Raw genomic sequence first — 19,075 nt, forward strand, 5'->3', positions numbered from 1 at the left:
AGCTTATTTGTTCACCAGGACAAATAAACACCCAATAAGGTTAACTCTTTGTCTTATGAACAGCATCAGTTATATACCTTGTTTCTGAGCTGTATAATGATTTATATGAGACTATAAATTACTGTAGAACTTAATTTTGATTTTTATTTTCTGCAGATTTCTTGGTCCTTACAAAAAGACAAAAATTAAGCCAAAATGCATCACCAGCACACAACCAATTGACATGCTGGCATCTTAGCTTGGTCTTGCAGAGGAGGAGAGAAGAAGAGGAGTGTGGTGAGTTCTACATCTTAACAGCTTAGCTATTTCAGTTTCTGGGTTGGAGCCCTACTGCTGAGGACAGAAAAAGAGAGGCAAAATCCAACCTGTGAGGTCATGCACGAGGAATTCTTCTTTGGTTACAGTGGAGCTGAAAGTCCATAATATGACGGAAGAAGCAGGCCTTTGAAGCTGCTCTGGGATTGGTAAGTGGTGTCCGAAAAAGGCAAGGAACCCCTTCTCCCATCTGGTTTGGGACATTTCAGCCGGAGGAGAAACACGTGAGACATTCACAAGCACCCAGGGATACTGGTTCATTGCTGGCTCCTTATACTTCCCTAAGAAAAGTGTCCGCTTCTTATCTGACGCTTTTTGCCTCGTACCACAGGAGGTACCTGCTAGATGATGGTATTTGAGAAGTGAAGCCTCTGTAAACACCTCCCTAAACTAGTCCATCCGGCTCCAATGGATCAGTGATTTCTCTGGACTTCTGTTGACACCTTTTCCAGTACGTTGCCTCCAAACTGTATCCCCCTTTTGGCCTGGAAGTTCTGTGGCTGCCCTGTACCACTGAGGTCTACATTTTCCAGTTGGGAGGGGACTATAGGGAGAGAGGGAGGGGTTGTTGGAAGAAGAAGAAGAAAAAAAGAGCTAGATAGAGGAGGGGCATCCCTCCCACTCCTGCCCATCCCCTCACCCCACTCCATCCCTGGACCCTCAATTCTACACCACGGTGTCCAGGACCATTTTGACCCTGTCGGCCCCGGCACCCCCCCGCCGCACCCCAGCCCCGAGCATGGGGACGGCGCTTGTCCAGCGCGGGGGCTGCTTTCTCCTGTGCCTCTCGCTGCTGCTCCTGGGCTGCTGGGCCGAGCTGGGCAGCGGGCTGGAGTTCCCGGGCGCCGAGGGCCAGTGGACGCGCTTTCCCAAGTGGAACGCCTGCTGCGAGAGCGAGATGACCTTCCAGCTGAAGACGCGCAGCGCCCGCGGCCTCGTGCTCTACTTCGACGACGAGGGCTTCTGCGACTTCCTGGAGCTCATCCTGACGCGCGGCGGCCGCCTGCAGCTCAGCTTCTCCATCTTCTGCGCGGAGCCCGCCACGCTGCTGGCCGACACGCCGGTCAACGACGGCGCCTGGCACAGCGTGCGCATCCGCCGCCAGTTCCGCAACACCACCCTCTTCATCGACCAGGTGGAGGCCAAGTGGGTGGAGGTCAAGTCCAAGCGCCGGGACATGACGGTGTTCAGCGGCCTCTTCGTCGGGGGGCTGCCCCCGGAGCTGCGCGCAGCCACGCTCAAGCTCACGCTGGCCGCGGTGAGGGAGCGGGAGCCCTTCAAGGGCTGGATCCGCGACGTCAGGGTCAACTCCTCGCAGGCCCTGCCGGTGGACAGCGGGGACGTGAAGCTGGACGACGAGCCGCCCAGCAGCGGGGGCGGGAGCCCGTGCGAGGGGGGCGAGGAGGGCGAGGGCGGCGTGTGCCTCAACGGAGGCGTGTGCTCCGTGGTGGACGACCAGGCCGTGTGCGACTGCTCGCGAACCGGCTTCCGCGGCAAGGACTGCAGCCAAGGTAAGGGCCCCGGGGCCTCGGCCTGGGCAGGGTGCAGGGAGGCAGGGCGAGGCAGGCGGGCCGGGCTGGTGCATGGGGCCTGCCTTCTCTGGACGTCGCTTCGAGGTGAAGATCTGTTTCTTGCTGCCCTTCTCCCTTACCACCACCCACAGCTCCTCCCTTGGCATCCTCTTACTGGTTGAGCAGCACCCATTTCCAGGCTCAGTTCCCTCTGGGAGCCTTTCCACCAACGCTGCTTCCTTCCAAGTGGCAAGCAGAATGACTCCTCTTTGCCATTCCGCGGGGTCTTTGCCAGGCTCGTCCCCGTATTCACTGGGCCATGACCCACTACATAACCACTATACTTCCCTCTACGAGCTCTAGAACACACAGGCAAGCATTGTGAAGGTCCAGCATGCATTTGGTGAAGAATGAGGGGCAGGGGAGGTTCGCCATGGCCACGTTTGAGATTTCCCACCTGGTTACCCTAGGTAAAGGACGAAAGAGGCAGGATTCATAGCTACTGCTATGCCTTTTGCAAGTAGAGATTAAAGACCAGCTCTTGGTTGTGGACAAAGTGGGCAAGCATGTCAAGATTGTCTTCGCTAGTGGGAGAAGGGTACTTGGAATTAACGTTGGTTCCCATGGTGATGTCCAAGTTTAGCGTTTGTCAGTTAAGAAAAATAAGGTGATTTCTGTGGTTTCTGGAAGTGGGAGAAGGGTCAGCTAATGTTCAGGTGTTAAAGATTAGATAACATGTTTCTCAATTAGCAAATACCTTGGGAAGATAAACAGAAAAATGTGAACATTGATGGATTGGGAAGCCTCTGCAGGCTAATAAACAGGAAATGCACGTGCTGAATTGTAAGAGATTTTCTGAAGCTGTTCAGCTACAGACTTGTATCTGAGTAGTATAGGTAATTTCTGCTGTTCTTAGGGCTTGAAACAGTGTGGAATTAAAAAAAAAAAATTATACCTGAGGGTTTCCCCCCCCAACAATAAAATCGAGTAGTTAGTGTGTTTCCTCAATGACGCTATGTAATAATGACCAACAAAAAATATTGTTGAATGAAGACAGAAAAACCTATGAACAGAAGGTGACATGGAAAAGGTGAAACATGGATGTCTCAGTGGCAAAGCAGGAGAGATGCCAGAGTTGTAAAGTAGATAAATTATGGGTCAAATCAAGCCAGCTAATACATGGATAAATGCATTTGTGGCTGGATTAGGAAGAAAAAAGGGGAATTATTAAATCTGGTTTTGAAAGCTATGTGTATCTGTGTTTTGTTGTGTAATGTCTTCTCTCCCTTTTTTGCTGACACTGGACGAAGGGGAACTGGCCCGTGTAAATCTTATTAGGCTTGGCAGTTCTCTCTCACCTGACTTTAGGAGAAGTGAAGACATGAGAAAATTTATAATTTCAAACGGCAAATGGAATTCATTAGGAAAAAGGAAAGGCTAGTCGTTAGGGGAGTTCTATAGCCTTCATGGGTTTAGAGAAAAAGAGTAAAGGGTTGTATTATTCTCTGCCTTAATGTGGGTATTTGTTTTCATTACATTTTGGCTTCAGTATTATGGAAGACTGTCTATCCTTTGGCCTATATTGCACTTCAGCTTTGCCAGTAAATTTCCATGGATTTAAGATTGGGCTTTCCAGTTATGTTTTACAATAGCAAAAGAGTCCATTTGTTTTCCTCTAGCAAATCCAACTTAAATGTAAATCATGCATAAGATAGCTAGGTATGATGATTTATTACAATAAAATGTCCAGTTACATACCTTGGCATGGATTTAATAAAAAGAAAGAAAAAAAGGAACACTGTTTTATGGGAAAAATTGCTCCAAGTGTCCCAATGCTACTTTAAAAGATAGAGAGAGCAATGTAAAGAAGGACACATGAGATAGAACTCCCGTCCTTAAATTAGGAAACAAATAGGATACAGTGACAGCTTGCACTGTGTGGGAGGGTGTTTTAAATGAATTTTTTTTTTCTGTGCATTTTTAATGTGAGGATCCAGGGATCATGCATAATCAGGAAGAGTGCTGAGCAGAGAAAGCATGGAAAAGTAATAGGTTAAAGGGAAGCAGACTTAGATGTCTCTGAAATACATTTTGTTTTGGCCAATGGATAGCTCTTTCTGTGAGAAGAAGAATTAGAGAATTTACCCACATGCATAATTGAACGATAGTACCTGACGCATAGGAGAATTCAACCCAGAAAAGCAAATCCATCAGGGTTGTTCAGAAGCCCTGATTCATTTTGAAAATTTGAGCTGAAAACGGAGTGCCAAGATCACCAGTAGCCTTGAAAGGCAAACAAAAGGGTGGATGCCTTTGATTATCACAGGAATGAGAAATGGAGGGATAAAGGCAGGAGTCCTCCCAGAAGGATTGGCTCCATCTTGCTTATATTTTCCTGTTTCATGTGTGTCAAGTGACTGTTGAATAATTAATTGAGGATGGATGCCTCTCCCAACACCAATCAGATATTGATGGCTAGGGATAGGTGATTTCCATTCAGATGAAGTATAAATACAGCCCCCTCTCCAGCCAATATTTACACCAATTGTTGTCATTCTTTTTGAAAATTAATTTAAAAACAAATAAATCCATGTTCATTAGAGAAAATTTAGGGAAAAAAAAAATCAACAGACAAGCAAACATAAACACACATTTTAATAGTCTGTTTCCAAATATTTTCTTTTTTCAACTTAAGAAAATATCATCTAATATTATCTTAGTTGCTTTCGTATTAAAAATATAATGAGAATTACTAAAAAGACAATAAAAGCATTCTCTGCTTTGTCTCCCCAGCTTTATAGTGCCTTGAAACAACTTATGCACCTATGCCTTTCTAGAATATTTTTATTTAATAAGCTCAGTTTCATCTGTATTCTGTTGCTTCAGGCCTAGCACACTTTATTTATTTAAGGATGGTGATGGGACACCGGAGAGGTTATGGGTCATGTCCACGTTCATGGCAGAGCCTGAATGAAAGCACAAATGTTCTTACTCCTGAGTCCTGTATTATTTCTGCTGAATACATTTTTTATTTCATTCAGGTTGATTTTTGGGGGGGGGGCAGGAATTCAGGTCTTATTCAAGAGAAAAAAATATATATGATGGAATAGAACCAATTTGTGGATCTCTTATGTTCTGTGACCCCAAGAGCCACCTCAGAACCGGACTACATGAGACTGTTATCCTTCCTGAATGATGGTGCTTCTTAGGCAAATAGCTTTTTCAGTGAATCATACTCATCTAAGTGCCCCTCCATTATAATTTAATAAGTTTCTACTTATGAGTACTAATAGTTTCCTACCAGCTTGAAGTCATTGTGCGTTCCGTGTCTATACAGCTTACAAACAAGAGTAAAAAGTTGGTGAATGAAAAATTAAGTTATACATCTTATGATTTCCAGGTCTTGTCTCATGCAGTTTAGTATCACTTACATTAAAATTATGTACTAGGTTGTGAGTGTCACCATTTGTTACTTCCCCTATCTACATGGCCATAAGCACATATGGCTTGTGTTGGCAGATGGCATGGTATTACTGAACATGGCAGTGTGGTGGATGTTATTTAATAAAACTCCTGCTCTCCATGACTTTACTATTGTGAACATATTAACTTACTCACTCACTCACGCATTCATGTACTCCTTTATCAACAAATATTTATTAAGTGCTTTGTATGTGCCAAAGTGCTAGGCTCAAGCAAGAATATGTTGAGTAAACTCAGAAAATTGCCCTTACTACCTTCATAGACCTCACATTCTAATAAGGAGGCACATTAATTCAGAAAAATAAATGGAAAATTATAATGGTGGTGTGTATTTTGAAGAAGTACATGGTACCAAAAAAACCACACCCGTTTCTATTGAGTCGATTCCAACTCATAGTGACCCTATATGACAGAGTAGAACTGCCCCATAGAGTTTCCAAGGAGTGGCTGGTGGATTTAAATTGCCGACCCTTTGGTTAGCAGCCAAGCTTTTAACCACTGTGCCACATGGTACTATGAGAACTTAAAAGAGTGTGAGTTGACCTAATCTGGAAAGGTTTTCCTAAGAAGCGCAAATTAAAATGAAATCTGAAAGATGAGAAGTTAACCAGCTACTGGCAGAAGATGAGCATTAGGTACAGAAGCCAGGTGGCAAGAGATGGCAGACACAGACTGAGAGAAGACCTTGAGTACGGAGCTCTTAGAGAAAGGAGTGGAACCAGCTGATGTAGGGCCTCACAGACCATGCCAAGGATTTTATAGCTTATCATAAAAGTGATGGAAAGCCCTGGAAGGTCCCTAGTGTGGAGGGTGGAAGGAGGGGAGCAGTATCACATACTTATTTCAAAAATATAGCTCTGGCTACAGTGTAGAGAATAGATGAAAGGGGGCCAGGAAAAGAGAGAAAACATTATTTTCTGTTTGTTAATCAACAGTATTTGCTAATCACCCACTGAAAGCTATAGGCTGAACTAGGGGCAGGGGGAAAAACAGGCTTCTTTCACTAAGAAGTTAGAGTCTTTGTGAATTTGGTTAGGTATAGAAATCTAAGGCCATTGAAAGCCTTATCTGAGCCACTTATTTGGATTATCATGTGGTTTCTCTCAGATATAAAATTGAACCTAGAGGGTTCTGAAGTCCAGTGGCAATGCCATACTTTATTGTAGCCCCACCAAACCTTGCTCAAAGTACCTTTTTTATGGCAGTACCTACTGGATGTTTGATTGATTTTAGCCCTTTAGTATTTCAACTGCTACAATAAAGGAAACTATTGTGTAAGGGCTGATAATCTTCTGTAAGCTTTTAAAAAGTTTAAGTAGCTACTACATAGATATGAAGAATGAACAAAAACGATTCAGAGATTTTGCCAGAACTTTGTTTGAAGTCTACCATTGTAGGCAAATGTGCATCACTTGTGTTGAGAAAGCTTCGAGCGGGCCAGAAAAGCCCAACAATGATTTTGAACTAGCTGGAACGTGTGGGTAGCTCTTAAAGTATAGCAATGAAGGATATCTATCTGGCCTATTGAAAAGCTTATCTAGAACAGAAAATAGTGATTAAAAACTGGGCTACCATTTGCGAATGTTAGAAATGAAGCGGAATGTATTATTTTAAGATTTTGTTTCCCTATTCTGAGATGCAGTGGCAGGGTAGAAGTCATCAGAATGCCTGGTTTCAAGTAGGGCACATCCAAACTTTCCATGCCTCCATTTTGCCAGCTGTGAAATTGGGGTAAGAATAGTACTTACTTCATAAGGCTCTTAAATGAAAATTAAGCTGGTGACTTCATGTAAAGCTCTTATAACAGTGCTTGGAATTCTGTATATATCTATATTTGTTATTTTTATTATTAATGCCATGTCTAGAGCCACTGTCACCAACACTGCTACTGCTATCATTATATTAACCACCCCCCCAACACAAATTGCCATCGAGTCGATTCCGACTCATAGCAACCCTGTAGGATAGAGTGGAACTGCCCCATTGGGTTTCCAAGGCTGTAATCTTTAGGGAAGTAGATGGCCACGTCTTCGTATTAGGGGCGCTATAAAGAAAACTTCAAATACAGAATTTTTTCTCTTTCGTTAAAAAGCAATTTTAATATTGATCCTTGATTAAACCAAAAGGTCCAACTTGTACAGAAAACAAACAACCTAGACCATGAGCCTTAATTTCTGTTTTAAACAATTGTGTTTGAATATTAAGTCATGTCTAGGTGTGTGATTCAAAATATTTTTTTTAGGTGTGTGATTCAAAATATTTAAAAAATAAAATTCTACTTCAGAATTTTCCTTCAGATTGCCAAGCTCACATTTAGCATTTAACACAAAAGCATTTGTGAAAACTGTCTTTCGCTCTCCGTATAAGCTAATACCTTTATTTCATCCCAATCCTATTCCTAAACAGTGATTTTTTTTTTTACAATATTAGTATCTTTCCATCGAAAATATGATTTCCTCTTTGAAGTTTATACTAAATTATTACCTATTAGGAACCTTTTAATTGCTGTAGTATAATTTCCCTTAGAGGTTCTCCTATAAGTACATTTATTTACGTGTATACTGCATACATGCTTGGCAATATATTTGAGCTTTAAAGCTTAGACACTATCTTCTTATATTTAAGCAGATTATGTTTTTTCACCCTAAAATTATTGTTTTGGATCTCATTTTGTGAGATGTGAAACTTCAGCTCATTACTGAAAATATATTCTCCTTATTGACTATTAAACGGCCTGGTACTATCTAATATTCCTGTCATTATTCTAGCTGCATTGTGAAAATTAGGACTCAGGGCCTCACTTGATACTGAAAATAGTGGTTGGCCACATCCTACACCTCTTTCTCAGTGAAGCTTTGATGGTTACCCTGGTTGCAGGGTTAAGACCTATAAAACTGTGCCTTATCATAGATATTCAGGTTTTGTGTTTCTTGTGGAGATAATAAACCCAGTATTAGAAGTTGCTATACAAAGTGTGCTTTCAAAAAGTGACACAAATGCACTTAACATAATTTAGAATACATCAAGTTTTTTCATTTGTAGAAGATTTTAGTTCATTGTACAGAAAAAATAATATTATGTAAAATCCTTATACTTTTTTCCTGGTGTATTTCTTTATAATTTTATGGCTCAGTCTCCTTTCTAATACTCAGAAGTACAGGATTAGGTCTATTTTCATGGTCTTTGCTGAAAAGTGAATCTTAAAATGTTCCAATTAGGATTTTAACTGTGTGTGTGTGTGCATGTGTGTGCGTGTGAGAGAGAGAGAGATGCTTTAGAGCTCTTTAAAAACTACATGGCTATATGGTTTTCTCTCTTGAGAAAATGAGCATGGATTCCTTGTATTTCTACTTGAATATAGGAATAAGTGCAGTGCTCTCTCAGCTTCCTTTCTTGCCATATTATTGCCTACATAATATATGCAAACAGAATGTGGTGTGGGGTCTGAAGAACTAAATTCCAGGTGTGGCTTTGCCTCTAAAGAGCTGTTAGAAGTAGAGTAAGACCCTTAATGTTCTGTATTTCAGTTCCCAAAATAGTAAACTGAGGACCACCTAATCAGACTAGTAATAAACTGTGAACTTCTGTTAGCCTATCTCATGGAGTATTTTTGAGTGGATAACAGACATAAGCTCACAAAAGCTTGGATATTTGAAAGAAATATCTAACGGGAATGGGGGATGACTCTAGGGGTTCTCAGTGTTAATAATGAAAATGTTAAACAAGTTTTCATAAATCTACTTTGGAGTTGTTTTTAATGTATTTTAGGCCATTTCTGCTCAATAGTATGCATATGATTTAGTAGAGTTCCTGTATTACACATTCATACACTGGAACCTCACACGCCGGGTAAAGAGGTCACTGCTCCCCTAGTGTCTAATGTGTAAAATCGAAGCAAATAAAATAGGTCATTTAAGGTAGGAATTATTATTATTATTTTTTATATTATATGATTCTATTTATATGAAGTTCAATAACAGATAGAATGAATCTATGATGATAGAAGGGTAGAACAGAGATTACCTTTTGGTGATATGGAATGGGAGGGAACAGAGCAGATCCATGAGCATGACCTGAGTGGTGGTTACATGGCTATTTATGTTTGTAAAGACTCGCTAAACTATATGATTATGAGTTAGGCACTTTATGTAAGCCATACCTTGATTTTCAAAAAGTCCTTCAAATAAAAAGAAGGAAGGTGGGAATGTGGCTCATTGAATAAAAATGCACTAAATACTTATAAAAGCTTACTTACAAATGAATCCTTACTGGAAATCCATACTGAAAAATTTAGGCAAAAAAGTCAAATGCGAGTAAAGTAACTCCAAAGACCATCTTGGAAAGCAAGAGGTCATGTATGAAAACTCTGTTTTAAACACCTGATACGCTTTTGAGCTTAAATTATTTGCCAATTTCTTGACCTTAAGTCTTGTGCTTTTATAATATATTTGCATTTGTATCTATCTATTGAGTGAAAGTCCCACCGACACACTCAGGCCATATAAGCTTACTGATTAGAAAAACCAAACTCCTGACGTTATAAGTAATTTGAGTAATGAGTAAATTATATTATAAGAGCTCAATAAATATTCATTTGGATATTGGAAAAAAAATAACTCCTACAAAGCTCTCTAAATTTATAAATATACATGATTTCCCCTCAAAATAGTAAGTATGAATTTTTGTTTTTCAGGAAGTGCGTTTGGTGCTCCTACATTAATGGTGCCATACGCAAGCACCTCTTGATTTTGAGGACTCAGTGATCCAGCACCCTTTAAAATTACTGTTTAGAATATCACAGTATTTTTATTACAATTACTATTTAGTGTTTACTGAATGAAAAACATTGTGCAATATGCTTTGCCCATCTTACCTTATTTATTCCTAACAGCCCTGCTTGACAGATCTTATAAAATTCCCATTTTATAGGTAAGAAAATTGTAATCTAGAATGGGTAACTTTCCAAAAGTCCCATAGCTCATGAAAAGCAGAGTTCAGATTGGAATCCAGTCATGCCCTGTGTCCCAGCAACAACTTTCTTCGTTATATGTATGACACAGCCTGAGCGTTCCACTTATCAAACAGCTAATGAGTGATTGAAACCTGATTACTAGTTACCAACTTGCTGCTGATTTAAATGGCTGGCTTATAATAAAGCCTTCTCAATTGAGGATCACGGCAGATCCTTAAATTTAATGCCATGTCTTTATGCCATAATAGTAAAGAAATGGAACAGCTTGGGAGAATTCTGTAACACTAGCTTATTTGGTTCTTTTGTGACCTTCTGTTCATATTATGCTTAACTTGTTGATTCTATTCTAACTAGAAGGAAAGCCTCAACAAATTGTATTTTACAAACATTACAGCTAGTTCTTGTCCCTTTGAAAAGACCTAGTTTTCATAAACCAAGCAATACAAAATTTCTGCCCAGTTGGGGAGATAACATTATTGGAATTTTCAAAGTCCATGCTGATTCAACACAAATGTACCAGCCTAGCTCAGTCATGTAAGTAGACGCCTAGTGAGGGTTGCTGAGGTAGAAAGTGGCTCTGCCGAAGTATAGAGGATGATACATTGGGCACAACATAATTGCAGTTACATAACAAGAAGAGACGATCTCTGTTTGGGTAAGTGAGCTTGGCTCCCCTATACATCGCCTAAAGTCAACACAAGAACTGTTCTTAGAGTTGGAAAGATGTATTCTCTGTGCTATTTCTGGTATAGATGAGAAACTATTATTGGAAAGAAGTGGGAGGAAGACAAGTCTGACCTGGCAAGCCAAAGTGCTGACCTGGACTCTCGTCTGGTTACGTGGGCTCAAAACTATTTGGACTGTAATTAGAAATACAGTGACGCCACATTATAGGAACAAGTGCTGCTTCAAACAGCATTTTTTAGGTTGGTTCCCAGGAGGGATCTGGTGGTCCAAAATTTAGAAAAGGAGCTGCCAAAAAAAAAACACAGTTGCTTGACTAACATCTTAACATCAGGAGGGGCTTTCTGTGTTTAATTATAGACATAATGAATTCTGTGCGGATGCTAATCCATAACGGAAGCAGCAGTGATCACAGTTCAGGAGCTACTGTTGTGTGTAACCTGACAATACCTGACCCCGTATGTGGAACCAGCTAAGTTTAAGTAAAATTCAGACGTTGCTAGATTCCGCAGAATGAACCGCCCTAGTCCAGCAGAGGCAAGGAAATTAAAGACTCATGTTTTTCTTCTAAGTAATGATGTCTCTCCGTAATTAAGCGTGCATGGACTCTCCTTAGGGAAATAGCTCTCGTGACAGCATATAACTGTAGCTGCCATATAGAAGATACCACTTTTCAGCTTAAGCTCCTTATTTTAAATGGAAAATTGATTTTTTTCCTACAAATAGTGAAATTATTTATTTAAAATTATTATGTGTGATTCTTAAAATACTAAATGTTTAATTCAGCTGATTGAAAACCACATAAAAATATGAGGTTATCTATTGTATTTCACAGAAACCCTGGTGGCATAGTGGTTAGATGCTATGGCTGCTAACCAAAAGGTCGGCAGTTAGAATCTGCCAGGTGCTCCTTAGAAACTACGGGGCAGTTCTACTCTGTCCCATAGGGTCAGTATGAGTCAGAATCGACTTGACGGCAGTGGGTTTGTTTTTTTTTGATTATTGTATTTCAGTACCCAAGTGCACAATTATATGTGAAATAGGATATATTTGTGAACCTTGTTTAAGAAATCTTGTCAATTTTTGTGAGGTGAAGTATTGAGATATTTTAAAATAATGAGATATTACCTTTTGATATGTAAATATGTGTGTGTATGACATACATAGGCAGAGATATATGCAAAGAGTTATCATTTAACCAAAAAAGAGATTTTTTTAAAAACTATGAATATCATGTTAAAATGCTCAACATTTATATTGGTTAAAAACATGTCATTAAAAATATAACATCTTCAACTGGACTAAACCAAAAGCTAAGAAGTTTCCTGAACACAACAAAACACTTCGAGGGATGGAGTAACATGGGCTGGGGTCGGGGGACCGTGATTTCGGGAGACTTCTAGGTCAACTGGCATAACAAAGTTTATTAAGAAAATATTGTTTATCCCACTTCTGTGAGTGGTATCTGGGGTCTTAAAAACTTCCCACCATGCGTCAATTGGTCCCAACCCACTTGGAGCAAAGGAGAATGTAGAACACCAAAGACACAAGGAAAATATTAGCCCAAGAGACAAAAGGGGCATGTAAACCAGACACTCCATCAGCCTGAGAACAGAAGAACTAGATGGTGCCCAGCTACCACCAATGACCACCCTAACAGGGAACACAACAGAGAGCCCCTGACGGAGCAGGAGAAAAGTGTGGAGCAGAACTCAGATTCATGTAAAAAGACCAGATTAATGGTCTGAGACTGGATGAACCCTTGAAGCCAGGGCTCCCAGATGCTCTGTTAACCCAGAACTAAAACCATTCCTGAAACCCACTCTTCAGACAAAGATTAGACTGGACTAGAAACATAAAATAATCCCTGTGAAGGGTATGCTTCTTAGTTCAGGCATCTACATGAGACCAAATGGGCGGCTTCTGTCTGGAGGCAGGATGTGAGGGCAGGAAGAGACAGGAGCTGGGTGGATGGACACAGGAAACTACGGGTAGAAAGGGGGAGTGTGCTGTCACGTTAAAGAAATTGCAACTAGTGTCACATAACAATATGTGTGTAAATTTTTGTATGAGAAGTTAACTTGAGCTGTAAACTTTCACCTAAAGCACAATAAAAAAAAAAATGAAGTGACAAAAGACTGAAGACAAAAAAAATTATAACATCTTTATGACTGAAAATAACATACTGTAATATATGAGTTTTGTTTCCCCACATAACCAAAAACCAAACCCACTGCTGTCAAATTGATTCTGACTCAAAACGACCCTATAGGACAGAGTAGAACCACCCCATAGGGTTTCCAAGGCTGTAATCTTTACGGAAGCAGACTGCCACATCTTTCTCCTGCGGAGAGGCTGGTGGGTTTGAACTGCCGACCTTTTGGTTAGCAGTGAAGCGCTTAACCACTGCACCACCAGGGCTTTGTTTTCCCACTTAGGACCTTAGAAAACCAGCCTATGTTTATAGTTGGATAAACATTTTTCTGTAACTAGGCATAGTATTAATGGTATTAGAAATTCTGAGATTTCTGCAAAGTAACATTTTCATATTGTTGATTGACATCTTCCCAACTGTTCCTGGGGGCTGTGTGAAAAACTAACTATATTCAGTCTTCCTCTAAGATTGCTCTGACAGTTACCAAGAGCAATGCACTTCGATGAAACTTTAGCTACTATTTTTTATTGGCGTGAGCCACATTTGTGTTCAAACAGATGAAAAAGTTAAGCTACTATTAATATTGGCCTCTTTAAAATTTGCATACAGAATAAAACCAGGGAATTAAACTTATTTACTGAGCTCCTAAGGAGTTCAGAATAAGACCAGACTGCTACAGGGATATATATATATATATATATATATATATATATATATATATATATATATATATATATATATATATTTAACTAATCCAGAAACCTCTTTTACCAGAGTAGTTGAGAAATCTCCTAGAAGGAACCCTGGTGGTATAGCGGTTAAGGGTTTCTTTCGGCTGCTAACTGAAAGGTCAGAGGTTTGAACCTACGTGCCACTCTGAAGGAGAAAGATGTGACAGTCTGCTTCCATAAATATATCAGCCTCAGAAACCCCATCAGGCCGTTCTCCCCTCTCCGATGAGGTCGCTATGAGTCAGAATGAACTTCACAGCAAGGGGTTTGTATTTTTTAAATGAATCACATGTATGTTTCAGAACACACTCAGCTGGGCAGTTACTATCATCTGGGGATTATTGTTTTTCTGACACACAGGTCATTGATTCTGTCTTCCTCTGGTCTTTTCAGTCTTTATTTAAATTAGAATGATATAGTTAAAAATAATATGCCTTTGCTACTTCTATCACTGCTTACATTCTTTTGGCTTCAGATCACATGTAAAGATTTGATTTTTTTTCATTTGAAGTTCATCTGTTCTCTCCTCTGCTACTCCGTACGTGGATTTCCTTCATAAAAATACGGGCATTGGTAGAACCTCAAAAACGAGCAGAACCCTTCCTCTGGGAATAGGACTCCTCCGTGACTGTTGGCCGCTAGCTGTGCTTGTTCCCAGAGGCCCTTGGAAATGAAGCGTTATGGGTGCCTCCCTCTCTCCCAGGCCCAAGCTGTTGTTCATCCTGGACAGAATTCTTATGTGTATGACACAGAAAATGTGTTTCATCCTGGACAGAGGCAAGGAAGATTTGGATTGGGGTCAAATATACAATTCTGAGCATTTCGTGCCCACAGGGGACGGATGATGGAAGCCTCAGGGAAGCAGCAAGGCCAGGGATGTGTGATAATGGAGAAAAGGAGAGGAAAGACTGAACCAGGGAACAGGAGAGAGAAGAAAAGTAGATGATTGAAGCGGGGAGTGATGGAGAAGATGGTACATTGAGAGAGAAAGAGAAAGAGCTACCAGAATTTGAAACAACCAGGACATTGGAAACCGGTGTTTTAAAGTGAAAAAAAAAAGATCATACATCTACCTGCTTAGTGGAGGAATTGAGACTAGAATATATAGTTCTTGATTTCTAGTCCTGGGGTTGAGCTGAAGAGAGGAATAAAAACAAACCAAACCAATTGCTGCCGAGTCGATTCGACTCATAGACAGAGTAGAACTGCCCCATAGAGTTTCTAAGGAGTGCCTGGTAGATTCAAACTGCTGACCTTTTGGTTAGGAGCTGTAGCTCTTAACCACTGCACCACCAGGGATTCTGAAGAGAGGAATAGGAGGAGGAAAAGAGAAGGATAAACACATCATTGCCTACATTTAAGCCACGTAATGATCACCCTCTATCTCTACCTCCTCTTGTCTCTGGCAGTGTGTCTTTGGAATTTTTCCTACTGACTATTAACAGCAAAATCTTACAGAGCACTTACTGTGTGTCAAGCCCTATTTTAAGCTCTTTATACATATTAATTCATTTGCTCCATCCCATAACCCTGAGGCAGATACTGTTATTACCATTTTACAGATGAGAAAAACGAGACCCTGAGAGATATATAAAAAAAAAAGAAAGAAAAAGCCCAAGTTCACACAACTAGTCATTAGTAGAGCTAGCGTTTGAACCAAGGCCTGACTTCCAAGGCCATGCCTTTCACCGGTAATGTCTTCTTTTTAATAATAAAATAATGACTGCCCATACAACCCCAGGTGAGGAGCTCTGGTGGCCCAGTGGTTAAGCATTCGGCTGCTCACCAAATGGCTGACAGTTCAAACCCACCAGCCACTCCTTGAAAGACGTGGCAGCCTGCTTCTGTAAAGATTACAGCCTTGCAAAACCTGTGGGGCAGTTGTGCTGTGTCCTACAGTAGGGTTGCTATGAGTTGAAATTGATCCGGTAGCAGTGGGTTTGTGTTTTTATATATATATATATATATATATATATATCCTCATACACTCTTTTACTTACGAGAATCTCTCCTGTGTTTAAAAGATATCTCTATAAATTCATGCATTTCCAGCCTTTCCATTCTCCCTCTCAGCATTCCACTTAGTTGTTTTATAATTTTTCCTGGGCAGAATTTCTTCCTAAAATCTAATAAAAATTCTTTCTCTGCTGCTCACATAAATTAATCTCATCTTGTGATGTCCTCAATGGCAATAAAATCCACGTAGTTAGTATCCCCTTGAATTAGCTTATCTGCATAAGAGAAAAAGTGTTGTCTTCACTGAGCTAAAAGCATTCCAGACCCGCCTTTTGTGAAGCTGGTCTACCGTTCACCCGCCTTCCCACTACTGCTCCGACGGCAACGCGTACTATTGCCTCAGACCCGCTCATGTTTTCTCAAAGTTTAGTTCCCAAAATGTATTACCATCGTCCCATTCTGCTCATCGCAAGAGCGGCATCTGTGCACTTTTGGTGAATCCCTAAACCTTCCCTTTTGCCTTGGCCTGACTTGCTAAATTTCTCACTCTACCTTGGAAATTGCACAGGCAGGAGCTTAGAAAATTCTTAGTAGGTTGTTGTTACCCGGTAGCTTGAAGAAATATCTATCGTTAGTGTCTGCAGATCAGGCAGTCCAGTACTGTGGAAAGGGAAAAGTCTTGATAGCATTGCATTTGTATGCAGGAGGAGTAGGGCCAGAAAAATATGAGTTGACAAACAAAAAAGAATTGGAACTAGGGAAAACTGGCTGTGGTAGTCTGGTCCGCAGAGGACTAAAAAATGGAAATAGATTTGAGCAGGAGTGTGTTGGTTTAGGCCTGAAGAAAGAGAAAACGGTGTTCACTTGCTATTCTAGTATATGGGAGAACAGGCCAACAGAAGTGGTTGGGGATCTCTAGCCCTAGAGATCCTTAACTATAGCTTAGAAGGACAACCGCCAATCTTGAATTGCTTAAGATTTCCCAGCCTTTGGTCAGAGACCTGGACCAAGTGACTTTCAAAACATATTTTCAGCTGTGTAGTTATGTAAATAGTTGTTCTTTGTTGAAAGCTGTTAACATGCAGACCTCCCAAGTCCAGCATTGGAAAGAGCTCCAGACAACCCCCAAAACTAAAAAAATAAAATTACGCCCCCCTCCAAAAAAAAAAAAAAAACCTGTTCCAAGAGCGGCTGAAGTTATAATTTACAGATGGGTCTCAGTCAAATATGGCACAAACTGCTGCAGAGTGTGTGGCCCATGAATTGCTTCCCCCAACTGCCTTAACTTGCTGTCTACTTCCTGTTGTTGCACACGGGTCCCTGGAAAACGCTCTGGGCAGCCTCTCCGCCCACGTGCTTGTGTTTGCCCTGAGCCAGCTGCCCTTGTTGTCCTTTGTACACAGTGGGTTGCCCCAGTTTCACGTGTCCTTGAATGTGGTTGAGCTCGACTTAAAGCTGCTGTCTGTATCTCAACGCACGGCGCGCTTCTTCTTCATTTGGCCATCTCCAGGGTATCCTCATAATACTGAGTCCACCTCCATCAGGTGTGATGTTCCTACCCCGCTGCCTAACTGCAGCATATTCTAGTGGTGTTTCTCTTTATTTCGGTGTCATTGCTTTTCCTCTGGCAAATACAGTTTACAGCATAAGAGACTTTGGGAATGGTGTGGTTTCTTCCTGGAGAAGGATGAGAGGACTGCAAAATAGGTTAAAAAAAAAAAACAAAAATCAAAGCAACCACCGAAAGACTCACAAAATTGAAACTACTTATTTCTGAGTATTTTGTCTTGTTTGTGGTTTCCTAGAGCACCCAGCCATACAGACCAGAAATCTAGCCTCATCTTTACTCTCTCCATTTTTTCACCATTCATGAATTTGTCCATAACTCCTGCCCTCACATATGAGATGAGATGCTGGCTCTTAGGTGTTGGTTCTCCACCTCTGTGTTCTCAGCACCTCTGAAGACCGAAAGTTTGGCAGGCCACATGAAGAGATGGAAACCTAAATACAAGTATAAAAAATTCAAACCTTAGACATACAAACAAAAGTCACTATTACTCACAGTATATGAAGAGCTGTAATAGGGTAATAGGATGCACGTGTGCACCTTTAATGTTATTTATTCTGACATCTTTTATTCAGCTACATCTGCCAGATTTCACTATAACAGCGTATATCTTCAGTCGGAGCAGAAATGAGCCTTACATTTTGAAAATACAAGTATGGCGGTATGCCTATGAAGGGTGGGAAACATAAGGATCCTTTCAAAAATTAGAGTTAATGAATTGGTTTACACTCTTAATTAAATCACCATCATTTTCAAATTACTCTAATCACTAGATTCTGCCATATCAAAAGACAACAGTTTGCGGTAAGCAATGAGAAGGTTATAGAGGCTGGGGAGAAAAAGCATTGCAGGAACCAGTACTGAGTTTGTTTTGGCATAAAGTATGAAAAACTGGAAGCCAGGAAACGACATTTTCTTTTTTGGTGAAACACTGTATTTTGGTTAACCAATGGTCTAGGAGCAGAAAGGGGAGAAAGTTATATTCTAGGGAAGGAGGTTGTAAGATACACAGATGATTTCAATACAGTGCAATAAATACTATCACAGAGATGAATATTTAGTGCTATTGTGGTACAGATGGCGTAGTGGTTAAGAGTTCACGGCTAATCAAAAGGTCGGCAGTTCGAATCCACCAAGTGCTCCTTGGAAACTCTATAAGGCAGTTCTACTCTGTCCTGTAGGGTCGCTATGAGTCAGAATTGACTTGATGACAGTGGGTTTGGTTTTTTGGTTTTGTGGTGAGAGGTTAAGCGTTCAGCTGCTATCTGAAAGGTCAGCAGTTCGAATCCACCAGTCGCTTCTTAGAAACCCTATAGGGCAGTTGTACTTTGTCCTTTATGGTCACCATGAGTCAGAACCGACTTGATGGCAATGGGTTTGGTTTTTGATTTAGAAGCCATGAGATGAAGGGACTACATGTGTGCTTTCAGTGACCAAGTTCACCAGATTTTATTGATACTATGCTATTTCAGGATCTCATACTCACCCAAACAGAAAATTGTTATAGTCTCCTTACCAGACTCTTGTTAACAGTCTTCCTACCCCCAGGCACTGCTCCTCATTGCCACACAGAAAGCCACTTCTCTCTACCATTAGAGTGATCTTATAAAAAGATTACTTCTCCTTTGGCTAAAGGATAAAACCCAAATTCTCAAGAATTTGAGAATGGCAGGCAAAAAATTTATAAATCAGTCCCCACGT

The 19,075-nt window shown here is 40.8% G+C and overlaps 1 protein-coding gene across 18 annotated transcripts in view; it reads left to right on the forward strand.

Moving 5' to 3' along the window:
• Window positions 1–1,039: 1,039 nt before the first annotated feature.
• Window positions 1,040–19,075, forward strand: part of NRXN1 (neurexin 1) — a 1,235,746-nt gene continuing 1,217,710 nt past the window's right edge. For 16 of the 18 annotated variants that reach the window (XM_064277107.1, XM_064277104.1, XM_023557237.2 and 13 more), the window contains exon 1: window positions 1,055–1,826. In XM_064277107.1, coding sequence (XP_064133177.1) covers window positions 1,055–1,826 — 772 coding nt within the window. Of the gene's footprint in view, window positions 1,827–6,416; window positions 6,438–19,075 lie in introns of all 18 variants that reach the window. The other 2 variants (XM_003417609.4, XM_023557243.2) reach the window with 2 other exon arrangements.

The sequence above is a fragment of the Loxodonta africana genome, chromosome 26 (assembly GCF_030014295.1).
Source record: "Loxodonta africana isolate mLoxAfr1 chromosome 26, mLoxAfr1.hap2, whole genome shotgun sequence".
Lineage (NCBI taxonomy): Eukaryota > Metazoa > Chordata > Mammalia > Proboscidea > Elephantidae > Loxodonta > Loxodonta africana.